This window comes from Vanellus vanellus, assembly GCF_965231255.1.
Source record: "Vanellus vanellus genome assembly, chromosome: 2".
NCBI lineage: Eukaryota > Metazoa > Chordata > Aves > Charadriiformes > Charadriidae > Vanellus > Vanellus vanellus.
The window spans coordinates 6305777-6320569 of record NC_138906.1 but is presented as its reverse complement, the minus strand read 5'-3'; the positions used below and the strand labels follow the sequence as shown (position 1 = coordinate 6320569).

The 14793-nt window shown below is 42.8% G+C and overlaps 1 protein-coding gene across 1 annotated transcript in view; it reads right to left on the bottom strand.

Moving 5' to 3' along the window:
* OXSR1 (oxidative stress responsive kinase 1) overlaps positions 1–14793 on the bottom strand; it is a 92908-nt gene that overhangs the window by 28157 nt on the left and 49958 nt on the right. Inside the window, exon 5 of the mRNA XM_082479359.1 lies at positions 6919–6974. Coding sequence (XP_082335485.1) covers positions 6919–6974 — 56 coding nt within the window. The remainder of the gene's footprint in view (positions 1–6918; positions 6975–14793) is intronic.

Below are 14793 nucleotides of genomic sequence, written 5' to 3'. Positions count from 1 at the left end.
AATTTAACTCTAGGAAAGGGGGAAAACTCACAAAGCTCAAGAGGTACGATAGCTCTGAAGAGTTTACATTTGTACTCCTCTTCGGCAGCTTGTACTTTATATTGGCTCACTACAGCAATAACCAGAAAGGACTGCATCACCAGAAGTGAGGAGGAATTGGAAACGTTAAGACCTGGCTTGCAATACCAGTAGCCACCACTGCTGGGAATCCAACGACTGCCAGATATTCTGAAGAAGCCCAAAAATTGCAGACTTCCAGCAGTCTGCTAGCAAATAATAGTCTCCAGGATGTCTGGATGCAAGTGGTAGGATCATTTATTTTATTTTTAATCATTTTTCTGAAGCAATGTAGAAAAGATTCGTGTGCTGGACTTGTTTCAGTGATATAAACCAAAGAAATCTTAAAAAAAAAAAAAAGAAAAATATCTCCAGACTCTCATATCACAGCAAAACCAATCCAGGATGGAAATGACAATTCTGCTGATGCAGGCTCTGCAAAAAATATAGCCAATTTTGTCTTTTTCAGTAGAAACATCATGTGTTGCAAACCACACACCCTGAAAAACTCTCAACAAAAGCATGGTATTAGGCAACAATTCCTGCTATTAAGGTACTCAAGTTGTCAAACTTGAAAACTATTCTGGCCACTCAGGAAATGCAAAAGCTGAAATATCTTACTGTTCTGCATTGCAGAAACAAAGACCCAGTCTAAACAACCCACCAATGCAAGAATGCTGTGGCAGGAACACACCACAACAGGCACCAGTGCTGCTGTGTACATCAGGAATACACATTTCTACAGTATCATAAATTAGATTGTTTTATCCAAATCTAGAAGTCAGACATTAGAAGTCATCTCTCCTTGGCCATCTCATATTGTAACATTATCTTAATCCTAAAAAGCCTGAGTACCTGCCACTTCAGGTAGCTACCACAAGCGAAAGAAGACTGTGCAGTAATGAGGAGCCAGGACCAACATCTGCTGATAACAGAAAGGGTCCTACAGAATTTGGCAGGTTTGGATCAGACCCTAAAGCAGTTCCCAACTTCAGAGTAACAGAATGACAGAATAACCCAATCTTGACTCCAAACCACTCAGAACTGTTTTTAAATTTGGGTAGCCAAGACATTATCCCTCCTCAAGCAAAAATAAAAGTATTTTAGAAGACAATACACTAATGGGTTTTTTTTCACTGGTCACCTTCGTTCTTGCTCAGTTGTTCACCATCAGAAAGTATCTACAGTTGTACTTAGTGTTTTTCAGCTAACCTTATAGCTTTTAAAGCACCAAAGATGAATAAAGCCTCACAGGAAGAAGAGGAAGGCAGTGGTAAATAGCAAATTTGCACTGAGAGTGCAGCGGGGTGGCAATACACCAGAGAAAAGGAAGATTAGTGAAGAACAAAATCAAAAACTTCCTTCCTTTTAAAGACTATATGGTCACATAGTGGTGTTGGATCTATTAATACACACTTGCTCTCCCAAATTCTCATTTGGAAATGTAGATCTCTACAGTCACATATATTTCTAATCAACTCACATGCACAACGGCAGATTTCTATATGCGCCACAAGTTTAGCCTTTTTGCAATAATGTCAAGGCCCATAAAAGATGCATGAAAAACCTCTGCTGAGTAAAAGCAAATATCACATCTGAAACTGAGCCCCAACAGCATGTTAATAAAGATACACTAATACTGCACAAAGTAACTTAAGGATGACAAAGCCCAGGCTGGGTGAAGCCACCACCCTTGGAGAAGTTCACAAGTGGTTTCAACAACCATATAGCACAACATCTCTTCAGGAAATGCGGATATTACAAGCGAATGTTACAAAGAAAAATACTTTTGCCCCTGTTTCAAAAGAGAGAGGAGGCTCAGAGGTGTCCGTGATACACCACCAGCTGCTCGAGTCAGCCTCGCGATCGGCACTCCTCTCCCCGAGTTAGATTCATGCCTTGACCCTTGTTAAAGCAATTTAATCTCCCAAAGTTAGAGTTTCCTAAGGGAAAGTGGGGGAATGACACTGCCTGCATCATAGCCCGATGTTTATGTAGAGCGCTATTTTAGTGCAATGAATTAAGAGCAGTCCGGAACACAGCGAACCAGTGACAAGCTGGCATGGATTTGTGGAAAGTTACACAAATTCAGTTACACAAGTTTTGCCCGGCCTTAACTATCCCCATTTTATAAATAGATAAAGCGAGAGGGGTTAGGCAATTTGCCCAGTATCAATTAGCAAGTCCTGAACAACTTTGTGAAATCTCAATCTACTTCAACCGGTTGGCAACACAGCCTGCCCGGGACAGGGCAGGCACCCTGAGCGCCTCTTGGAGCACACGTTAATAATCCCGACGGGTTTTAAAACCTGAAGATACTGCGCTATTGTCCCTACAACAGAAAAATCCCACACGTGGAGGGACGCGTGCTTTTCAGCCTTCAGCAGACCCTTGCTTCTTCACATTCAAATACAGAGGGGGAGATAGCATTATTGAATAACCCAATGGATAAAATCAGCAAAAAAAAAAAAAAAAAAAATAGTTAGTCAGCACCCAGTCTCAGTAGGATGCTAACATCGTGCCACGGTTGGAGCACGGCTCATATCGAGCAAGTCTCCTAGGATGCATGAGAGCTTCCCCTCAACCTTTCCCAGTCTATCAAGACTCTCACTTCATTCCACAATAATTTATAGGGCCTGCACAGCTAAATAAACTAAAGAATATTAAGCCTTGCTTACTGTAAGTAGTAGTCTCCTGGTTTATGCAGCAATATTGGTGCTGATATAGCTTATGTTGACAAAGACTGTTTTTACTCATGCAGCTTTTAGACTCCAGGGAGCCAATAAATGCCAGGGCAAAGAGCTTTTATGCTCTGATTAAAAAAAAAAAAAAATAAAAATACAATAATTGCCATGGAGAGGCTGGAACACAAAAGAGCACGGCTATCTCAATTTACATTGTAACCACCATCAGCACAGCCCAGAACAATGGTATCAGGGAAAGAGTCCTGCGCTTTCCAAAAGAGAGATTAATTCAATGTGCAGGAAAACACTTCAAACTGAGAAAGCGATAGTCTGAGTTGTAACAGTCTCCGAAACCTCAGTGCCAAGCCACAGGCCCAATCAGTGCCCTTGGGGGGGGGGGGGGGGAAAAAAAAAAAAAAAAAAAAAAAAAGACATTAAGATATAGGTCTCACCAGTCAGCTGGATCTGTTAAAGGCAATTTTATGCCTTGGTTCAGTGGATGCCATTTTGAAAGCAAAAGGAGCTTCACAGTTAAAAATAGAGCCATGAGTAAAAATACCCAAGTCCCAGGACTTTGGGAGGAGCTTGAAGCTGAGCATTTGTGCAGGCCATGAGAGGAATTTTTAGAATTCTTACTTCCACCAAATGCCCCTGAGCTCACAGATTTCTCCTTCACCGATTCACCTGCGCCCGCCTCAGCTCGCGGTGCTCCCACCAGCAGCTTTCACACCCGACACACAGCCACCAATTCGGAGTTACAAACAGAGCCTGAGAAACGTCCGACACACCTTCATCAAGTTGATTTTTCTGTTCAGCCTTAAAAGAACTGCACAGTGCAAATTAACTAGAGCTTTAGTCTTCACTGGTTAGAACTGTATAAACCTGCAGCAAAATTACTGCCATGAATTACATACAGTGAGTTTTCCAAGTGTGAACTACAAAGTACACGGATTAAATTCACTGACATGCTGTGGCGGGTACAGCCCAGCAATGGGGTTACCTCTACCACAGTGTCAAGCATTTTTATAAGGCTTTCTATAAAAAAAAAAAAAAAAAAGCTGTGTTTTTTTCCCCCAAAGGATTTACGGTTTGAGATTTACATTCCTCACATTTACATTTAAGATTTACATTTCTTCTGAGACAAGAAACGCAAATTGAATCAAGCAGTAGGAAACACAGGAAGATGGCACTGCAAAGGCCAAACACTGAATAAGACCTTCGTAACTCATGGGCAGTTCTGATAGAGGGATGGCAAAAGGGAAAGGAATCATTCTAAAAGAACTGAAGTCATTCTTTCCTGTTAACACTATTTGCAATTTTTACGTACACCAAGCCAGCACCTTCAAGGGAGGTGCCTAGTTCACTCTATCCCTCAGGCTTCATTCCACAGCTGATCAACTTATTTATTATTTTTTTCCCCCTCATGGTGTAACTTTCCAGCTAAACTTAAACATGTTTGTTTCATGGGAACACACTGATGTCATCCAGCTGATAACTGAAGCACTCAATTATCAATAGAATTATTCATAATATGCATTAATATGATTGTCAAAGGCAAGCGCTTTGATCTTGTCGAAATAAAACTCACTTTATTGGGATTGGTTTGCTTCCAGCGTTTTTTCCTCCTCAGAAAATTCACAAGAAATTTTGCTATTTCATCCTGGGTCAGGAGGAAAGGAAGCTTAAGTGTCAGAAATTCCCACAGAAACACGATCTCATGTTATGACCAGGTCAGGCTCTTCTCTAGTATTCAGTCATTCATTTATTTTTGTTTCTTTCAAGTCATCAGCTGCCTTCGCAGAAAGGAAAGTGCTTCCTGCCACTGTGGTGAACTCGCTGACCTTGGTGGAGTTTAGTCGCTCTGCTGTGTCTCATGAAAGTTACAGCATTAGTCCTTTCGTATGTTCAAAGAAAGAATTTGTAAAGAGGGAACTTTGCACATCTCGCAATGTTGCTTTCGCAGGATACGCAGAGAGATGGATTTCACCATTTAAACATTGCACATATAAACCACTAGTAGACAGTTCAGTCCAGGGGAACACGCACAGATCGCAGACAAAATAAATCCTCTGAAATTCATACAAGTAAGACCAGTCGACCTTAAAAATACTTATCAACTAGAAATTATTCAGCAGAAAAAAAAAAAATACGTGAACAGGTACCTATTACCAGTGAGCCTTAAAAAAAAAAAAAAAAAAAAAAAAGCCATGCCCTGGCACCCCTGTGGAAGAGAAACACAAGCAGCTTTCTGCGAGGCTGGCAGAAACACTTAGAATAACAGTGCATTGCTCTAATGCAACACCTATTTGCAGCCTCTCCCAGAACATAGCCTAAACCTCTGTACAATTACAAATCTAAAGTGCTACGTTTTGGCCCCATTATGGAAAAAAAAAAATGTAGGATTTCACTGTATGAAGTTTGCTCCTTTGAGCATTTCGGATGCCACTCCCTACCTTCCATCAGCTGCCGCATGGGATGAATTTACACCTCATTAGAAATGTAACAGCAGGCATTAAGAGCACTGGGAGACTTAAAAGGAAAAACAAAGCAACTTCAGGTTTTAAACAGAAGTCCTGTATTTTAGGAGTTATGTCCTGTAAAAGGGCTTATTGCCTTCTGAAGAGGGAGAAGAGTGACTTAAAAAAAAAAAAAAAAAAAAAAAAAGAACCTGTGCGTTGCAATGAGTTCTGCCTCCTGGTGGAAAACCTACACCTTTCATTCCAAGATGCAAATCCAGGTATGGATATAACAAAGGATTCCACACCCTTCAGCGCCACACAATGCAACATGCATTTCTGCCTGATATGAAAGTCTTTGTCACACAGCTGCAAAGCCCTGTCCCTTAACCCCCAGCACACTGGCTTGACCCACTACTGTGCTTCCACCAGCAGGACAGGGCACTTAAAAAAAAAAAAAAAAAAAAAAAAAAAAAAAAAGACCTTATCACAAAGAGATATGGCTCTTTCCAATTAAATACGGGACTGAAAAAGTTGAACTTGTCCAAGGATGTTTGCTAAAATGGCAGGACTAGATGAGAGCTCTGCCTTCCAGCTGGAGGGTAGCACAAGGACTGGAAAGGTACCATAAGATTCATGGGAAGGGCACAGTCCTGAGGGAAAGGACAGTTGGAGAAGAATTGTACTCAGGATAGGAAAATGGCATATTGGGAAGAAGAGGAACAACAAGTTTTACAGATTCTAAATGTACCCTCCAAAAATCTTGTCTTACTTAATAGTCTACAATAATAATCATAATTCTTGATTTCTGGAAGGAAGAAGGGAGTCTCTAGGAAAAAGTATGAAATAAGAGACCAGAAGAGTAGTATTGGGGAAAAACAAACAAACAAACAAAAAACCAAAACCCCAACACAAAAACCTACACAACATCCTTTTCCATTGACATACGATACATCCACACCAAGGACTGTTTCCAACATAACTGTGTTGATACAGCTTGTGACAGCAGTGACTGTAACAGACATCTCCAGGCACATCTGTATCAGCTAAAGGAACTGTCTGACCAGTCTTCCCTGCCCTGTCCCTCAGCTTGCACGACTGCTTCCAAGACTTCCAGTTCACCCCGCTTTGGGCTGGGTTAGGGCAGTCAAACATGCACTCAGCCACTCGGTTCAACCAAAGCGGACTAGGGAGCATTCACACGAGCAGTTTGACTGGCAGATCTTTGGTTAAGGCAGAGTTGCAAGTGGCTTCTACCATCAGACACAGCAATCTCCTTCTGATGTTCACCACACTGTTCACCACAGTCCTTCTGAAAACCACCTTACACATTGATGATAAGTCAGTGAGGTCTGTGCAGTCCACTTCCAAGCCTATGAACTTGCTGTTTTAAAAATCTGACTAGCTTATGCCACAAATTTTATCTAATCTATTAATTCTGAGGACTTAATAGTCAAAGGATTTATTCATGTTGATTGTCATTATTCCAGAGAACTGCATTTTAAGATAACAAGACTTAATAAACTCTGGTTTGTTGGGGTTTTTGTTTCAGTTTGCTTATTGTTGATGTTTTTGGTGTTGTTGGTTCTGTTTTGTTTGCTTTTTTAAAGAACTGTGAGGTTTCTTGAAGCTTACATTTTTATGTAGGTTTCTTCTTGATCATTAAACCAAATGGATACACAGTTCACTTAAAGTTTATTCAAAGCTACCAGGAAAGTTACCTGCAATTTGCACTGAGCCATCTTCTCCAAGAAGAATATTTCCAGCTTTCACATCCCTGCAGAAAGATAAAGCAACAATAAGTGGAAGTCATTAAATCTTTCCTTCAACCAACAAAAATACATCAAAAGATTATTATTTCTTATATTTTATTTCTTGCATTAGCACCTCCTGCTTCCAATCATGCACAAACAGTAGGAACTTCACACCAATTGTAACTTCAGTAGACAGACACTAAGCAGTATTTGTATGATTTACAGCTAGTAGCATTTTAAAGTACTACACACAAAAAAAAAATTGAAAAACTTATCAGAAAGTACCCTCAAAAATACAAGGAAAGTGTTTTTTCCCAGGTTAAGTTAGCTAAAAACACAAACAGAACTTAGTGCTGGTCTGATACTCATGTACCCTTTGGGGGGGAAGGGGAGACTTCAATAGACGGTGAGCTGATCTAGTCTCACCGCCGCTGGGTGCATCCTATTCCTCCCCAGCCCCAAGTCTCACTGCTCTCCAGCCCTGGAGGAGTTCACCAGCTTCCTCACAAAGTCAGTTTAGCCCCACACACTGGTGAAAATCCAGACAGAAGAAAAATTTTGTTTGCTCATGGCTTAATGAATTGAACCACATTACCAAAGGTCAGGTGAGCAGAGCTGGTACAACAGAGACAGTGGCAACGGAAAAGTGGGGCCACTTAAGTGTCCTGTGAAGTCTCAGCTTTAATGAAAAAAAGAGTCTCCCTGTTTTTTGGGTTTTTTTTTGACCAAAGTCAACAAATGCACAAGAACTTCCAGCATGTGCTACGAAAATTATTGTACTATCTCCTTTTTACCCAAAAGAGCTCTGGTTTGTTAATAGCGGCACTTCTCCATCCGAGAGGAACGTTACTTTCACTCCAAATACACTCTGAAGTTTTACAGCTTATTTTCACAGGCTGCTCCCCACGCAAAGCCATGAGCAGCACCTTTACAGTTGACACGTGCTCATCAGCACGGCTGCTAAGCTTGGCTGGGAAACACAGACGCAGAGTACATGCAGATGCTGTCTCAAGAAAGGCTGCAAGCAAAGCAACTGCCCCGAGAACGGATGCCAGTGAACAGACATTGATTCACAACACACCTCACCTTAATGGCAACCACCTGCATGGAAGAGAAAAGGAAAAAAAGAAGAAAAAAAACAAACCAAGCAGATTCTCCCTCCACTGCCTTCTGCAAATATTCCAAATCCTTTCACACACACACAAAAAAAAAGTCAAAAGCTATTTTTTTCTCTCCTCCCTCGTGCATCATGAGAACAGAACTGGCGCGATGGCCTGGCCAAAGAGCTCCAGTTGGGCCCTGGAAATCTCCTCCTTCCTGGCTTTGCTCTTCTGAAGAAAAGCCTGGGCTGCTGCCAGTTCCAGGGCAGGATAATTTTAAACACATCCTCTCCAGCATTAGCATTTGTCAAATTCTTCCCAATAGCCAGCCTAGGACACTGGCATGGCAAGGCTTTCCCCAAGCATACAGCAGAATAGAAGTGAACAAAGACTGTCCATAAGACAGTCCCACTAAAGATTAATAGCAAACTGCAGCTGAGAGCAGCCTTTAGCCTTCAAACAAGTATATCAAGTCCTGCCAAATATACACCTCTTGCTAGCAGTGACCATCTTGGAGCCTAATCCCTGTTTGAAGCACAAGTGTAAGAGCAAGTACAGGAAAATACTAATTTGCTTTAATGATCAAGAACACTTGGATAGATCTATATGGAAACACTGAAGCTGTATAGTGAGATAGCCTTGAGAAGCTGACTTAGCAGAATGGGATTCAAAGCAGTAAGAAGCTGTGACAGGGATGGTGGAGTAAGTAGACAAATGTAAAACAACAGCTGCCAGTCAGCTCCAGTCCTGCTCATTTTACATGGGCCAAATACATGAATATGCATTTAGGGCAAGTCAGCCTTCCCTTCAAGAAGCATTATTCTGTTTTCTTCCTGCAATTAACAGCTGCAGCCGCTGCAGACAAGAAAGCATCAGCACTGCATTGGATGGAGAGTCTTAAGTAGACGGAGGGACCTGAAGGGACTGAATACAACAGTAAGCATGTAGGTACGCTACACCTCACCTTAGCATCCACTGGCCAAATCCAATGCAATTAGAGTTGTAGGGAGTTAATCGCCACAAGAGATATAAACCTGACTAACCCCTGCACTCCCATAAACCGTTCATGGTCCGTAACGGTGAGGGAATGGAAAAACTCTCTGCCAACATTTAGGTAGAAGCCTTTGGGATCCAGCCCCCCAAGCACGCAGAGCCGTGAGAGCGCAGTGCCCAAGTCCACTGCTTCCTAAGGAAGGAGCTGGTTCACGTGGTGTGAAATACGCTTGGCACAGGCGCAGCCATCTCCAGGAAACCCCCCCTCACAACAGCACTAATGCAGAGAGAACAGAGGGTGTTCGGGAAACTCTCCGATCCTACTGGAAACATTTCGCCAGGCAGTCGGTTCTCTTACAACAGCCAGGACACATAAGGCCCTTTCAAAGCTGCCTGCCAGTTCCAGGTTACGGGAAAAGGAATAGCATGCACCGAGGTTGCCTGCAGATGTTATTGTTCCTCTTACTGAAGATGGACATACGTAACAGTAATTTCCTCTTTCATCTGTACTCCAAGGCATCCCAAGACACTGGAGCATTTCCCCAGTGAGCTGGGACATGTGGTATTGTACAGCCTTTCCAAACTTCCCCCGCCGGCACAACAGCGTATGCAGCTCACCGAGCCCCCAAAGCAGACCACATTCAGCGATGAAGCAAGTGCTAGGGAAATTTTTAAGCAGAACTAAGGATGAAATCTCAACCATCGTGCGCTTTAGAGTCAAAAATAAAAACCAAGCTCAGGCACGTTTCACTGATGTAGCAGCAGCAGCCAGAAAGCAGCATGCATTCAATACCACCAGACCATCCTCCCATAACAGAGCAAGCTGGACAGGCTTGGAGCACAAAATGTAGTGAAACAAACACTCAGATTGAATCCCATAGGAAAAAAAGCCAAAGGACTTCAGTCCCTTAACCCCCTCCAATGCAGAGGCTTGTTTTCTTTTGAACTTCAGCTTGGACTAATTAAAATTTACATATTTTTCTCGTTGGAAACAAAAGTCAGTAAATATGGTGCTTCAATCTGGTTCAAGAAATTAAACCAAGTTGTTGCTACAATAAGAAGTCCAGGAGGCCAACCACAGCCACTGCCAAATATCCAAGTCACACTGTGGAATTAAATCACCACTTGATGTGGCATTTCCTCCCAGTGACCAACCCTCTGAAATGGCCATTACTCACCCCAGAGTGGTATACTCCACCCCAGAGCAGAAAAAAAGGGATCAGCAGCAAGCTGTTGGGGGACAGGACTCTGAGTTAATGTACCATAGAGGCAACTTCCAGCTTTGCCATTCCTCACTCCCATGTATTGGCATCACGTCACCCACTGCAACAGCACCGGGTGAACATCAAACAGCAGTAACACTGGGTGAACACAGATCCCTTTCTTTGGCGTATACTGGTGTCACCAGCAGTATCTTCAAATTAGGTCCTCCTTTAAAACTATTGTTAAGATCAAGTAATTGCATTCAAAGCAATAGGGCAGGGGAGAGAAGAACGGTGCTTTCCTATTTATTCTCACCAGGAGATGCTTATAAACTCACAAGCTGAATGGCAAGAAGTTTGTTACTCCAGGATATACTTATTGCCAAGTATAAAAATTTGAAGGCACTTCCTATTAGTGTGGTAATGACCATATCCTGGGCTGATACACTTGGAATAAATGGTGTGCCTCTGGCATAATTACTATACTGGAAACAGGAAGCAGCTTTAGGCTGTAGTGTAAATAGTAATTATATCACACTTTAAATGAAGTTGCAGAAGGCTGGAGTAAACCCTTTCTTGCCAGCAGCTTAACAAATGCTACCGTAGTTCTGGACTTTCCCGCTCTGTAGCTGTCATCTTCCTCTCTTCTAAAGCCTCCAAGAGCCCTTCGGCAAAGTTTTTATTTACCTTGTACTTCACAACCAGAGTGGGAAGAGAGGTTTGGACTCTCTCCAGTGCAAAACTGGATTCTCCCATCAGCCCTGAAAGGTTTCGCAGCAGGACAGAAATCCCTCATCTGCATTCCAAACTGGTTTAGCTTCCCAATGTGACCAAATGCTAATGTACCAGTTACATCACGTTAATACCTCCAAGTAGGGCTGGGCCATAGGCATTCAATGCTATATAACCAAAACTGATCCCCGATCCAACAAAATTCCAATCAAGTATCCAGCTACAGGAGACTTGGGAGCACAGGAAGGCAATGAGATGATGCTCCCCAGTTTCGAGTGCAGTGTTCCCACATCTCCCACAATAACTTTTTCAATAGGGATGGGGGAGGAACTATAAGAACTGTATCTTTATTGTTCCCACTATGAAAAGCCTACACAAGTCCTTAAAATTATGCTAAATGAGCAGATCTGCCCTCACCCACAGCCATCAATCCTTGGCATCACCATATATTGGTTGTCGTTGCAGTGACAGCACTAAAGGAAAAAGCAAGACTTACTGCTCCATAATGGGGAGCAGCATTATCAATAACCAGCTGCAACTCTGCAATCCTGGCATAAGTAATAAAACTTCAAAGACTTAAAAGAATTGTGTTTGGAAGAAAAGCAACGAAGCATGTTAAGTTATTGCTTTTTAAACAAGCTTCTTAATATTGTTTGGAAATCAAGAAAGGTTCACTTGGCTTGTGTTCAAAAGTCTACATTAGGAGCAATAGCTAGGACAATTTAAGGCCACTGCAACTGCAACACAAGTGACCTGAGCAAAGAGTGGCATCCCAGGACTTCTCCAGCCTAGGTCTGAGAAGAAAACTGTCACATGAAGGGGGAAATGGAGATAAGCCCTGTTTATTATGCCTTTGCTTCCAACCTGCTTGTATGCGCCTTTAGGATGCAATGATGGCTGTCAGCACAGCCCTGAGTCATCTGCCCATTAGATGCAATTTACATTGACTGTAACAATAAATTTTCATAGACTGAACTCTATAGTGCATAACTTGGCACGAGGAAGGAACGGTTGGTCCTGCCAAGTTTAATTTAAAAAAAAAAAAAAAAAAAAAAAAAAAAAGAAGGTGCAAGAGACAAGAATTACTATTTTCTGTTAACGGTAATGGATAACTCAAAATATTTTTACTGACTACAACCAATTGCTGGAGTTGACATTGTTCTGAGTAATTTGCAAAACGCTTCCAGGACAATACATTGACTTACAGTTAAATATGAAGCAATTTGTGACATACACCAAATGAGCACTATTCTCTCTCTACAACCGAACATTACTCGCCCTTCAATGATACGCTGTTACCTATGTCACCTCTTCCCTTTGCCTTATACACCAAGATATAAAAAGCTGGCTATACACAAGAGCTTTACCATTTGAGAGCTGCAAAATGGAAACTAGGCTTGGAGCACACAAGCAGAGTAGTATTTTTATGCCCTCAAATGTCAGCACATTCAAGTCAAACATTGGAGAAGGCATTCAAGACGGCTGTATTAGAAATGCTGTACGTTAGCATTCTCCCCGTTTCTGCTCAGAAAAGCCCCATATACTAACATTTTCATGCCACAGGGTTGAGCTTTAAGTCCCAAACTCTTGGGCAAAATGCAATTACTGCCTGTTACAGTGCTGTACTAAACTCTGCAGAGCTGGACTCGGGAACATCTCCCAAAGCTTGAAGGTCTTCCAACAGCAAAGAGCTGGCAAAGCAGCTTCCATACTCTTCTCTCCAGCCTCCCTGCTGAGGCAGGCATAAGCATGGGGAAGAGAAGGCCAAGTCCACAGCTTGCTTCATCCCTGCTCATCCACAGCCTTCTCAGCAGGCCCTCGCGGCCACTGGCAGTCGGGACCAGCGGCAGCAGCCAGGCTGCTATAAATTACAGCAGGGGACCAGCCCAGCGACACGCTTTATTGCTCAGGATCAGGGAAGCACAGCGACTGCTTCCACCCTCTTCTCTGTGTCGCTCTGTTGGCTGCTGGGTCCTGGTGAAAGATCAGGGCCTCCATGCAGGAACTAAATGTTAGCAGCACAAGGCAACTCATGATTTACTCCGAGTCTCATAAACAGTAGAGGCATTTTTAAAGCCCCAACTTCATGGGGGCTAGGTAGGTAGGAGTGTTTAAGGGCTTTTTAACTGTCATTTTTATATCTGGAGAAAGGGAGATGAATAATCCAGTGTTATCACAAATTAAGAAAAAGTTCTTTTTGGTTCTTTTAAGCAGCATGAAGCAAGGCTTTGAAAGGCAGAAGCGACTGACTGTGGCTTTGCAAACAGAGGGATGTGTAGACAAAGCCTACTGGAAAGGATCATCAGCTTCCAACAAGACGAGCTATAAGAGTACACCGAGTACTTGTTTTCTCCATGCCCTACCCTTAATATCCAGGCAGATCACACTCAGCACAGTGAAGAGACCTCTTGGGAGGGATAACTGCATCCAGTCTCCTGGCATAGGCAAACAGAAACCCTAGTAAGGGCTACATGAGAAAGTAATCTCTGATTGTACTTTATTTTAGCTAAAACATAAAACACCTTTCAGAGCATCCATGATACACTTAACAGGTACAATTCCTACTGCCTTTTTGCCCTCCCATGCTGCAGAAGTGGAATGTTGCTTTAAGTAGAGGGTTTGGCATCCAAGAAACCATAATTCAGAAATTTGATTCATTTTAGGTTAAGCCACTATGTCAGCTCAGACAAGGGAAGGCTCACCAAAGAAAGCCACAGGAGATCCTCCCAAAATTCACTCTGGCATCTTAGTTATCTGAATAGCTCCAGGGGCTGGTAAGATGCTGAGGCAGTAAAGAAAGAGTTGCAGGCCTTGGGCTAACTCTGTGCAAGTCTCTTAACATGAAGCGAGACAGCAAGCGGTGTGTCACATCGCTTACTGCATTCCTGCCTGTCACACAGTCACTGTTATCACAGTGCCTGCAACCTTCCTTTATCTCAGCAAATTACGTCCAGCTTAGGCTTTTTGTTCCAGTGCCAACTTAGTCTTTGATGTTTTTGCACTCTCATTAATTCCTTCTCTTCCCACGTGTTTGCAAGCCTAATGATGGTTAAAGGGAGGTGCGGTTCAATGACAGATCCTGTCTGCCTTGGACTTTACCTCCCATCCATCACCATGGCTCCAGCCCAGCATCAGTCCTCAGGTAACCTCAACCTCACATCGGTGTGGAGGAAGCCGCTCCAGCTAAAAATAAAACTTGAAAAAATAGTTCTCAGACAGATCAGCTCCTTCAGCCAGATAATTAAGTGCTATGAACACTAGACCTGGCTCTGTCTCCCAACATGGAAGTGATCTAATCATACTGACCCATACAGCCCCACTTCTTCCTCCTACAAAAGAGTCTGTTGCTTCACTTATTCACCCCAATGCACATCACTGTTGTAACATCAGCTTAAGGCAAGCAGAATTTGCCAAGCAGCAAGGGCTTCTGACAAGCTTCAGCCCTTCGGCAGTTAATGCAAGAGAGAAGCTACATCTCTAATTTCATATATCACTTTTTCAAGTTTCCCCTATTCAGTCAGAGCTTCAGGTTTTTCCTCTTGTAACCCCCATAAGGAAAGGACCCTGCCCAGCAGGCTTTAAAATCAAGTTTTCATACCATTGACCAGCAGCTAAAAGTGTACCGTGATTTCTTCCACAAATTCATCTATTCAGCCCTTCCATTTCCTGATACTACTTCCTCAGGACTGCAGTGGGGACATGGCACAAAGCTCCTTTAACAGCTGCTGCATGAAAAGCAACACACACAGCAAGCTGTGGAGTCACAAGGTCTGCCTCCTACCCTGGTGGCCCAGATATTTTTGGGAGGCCCCACC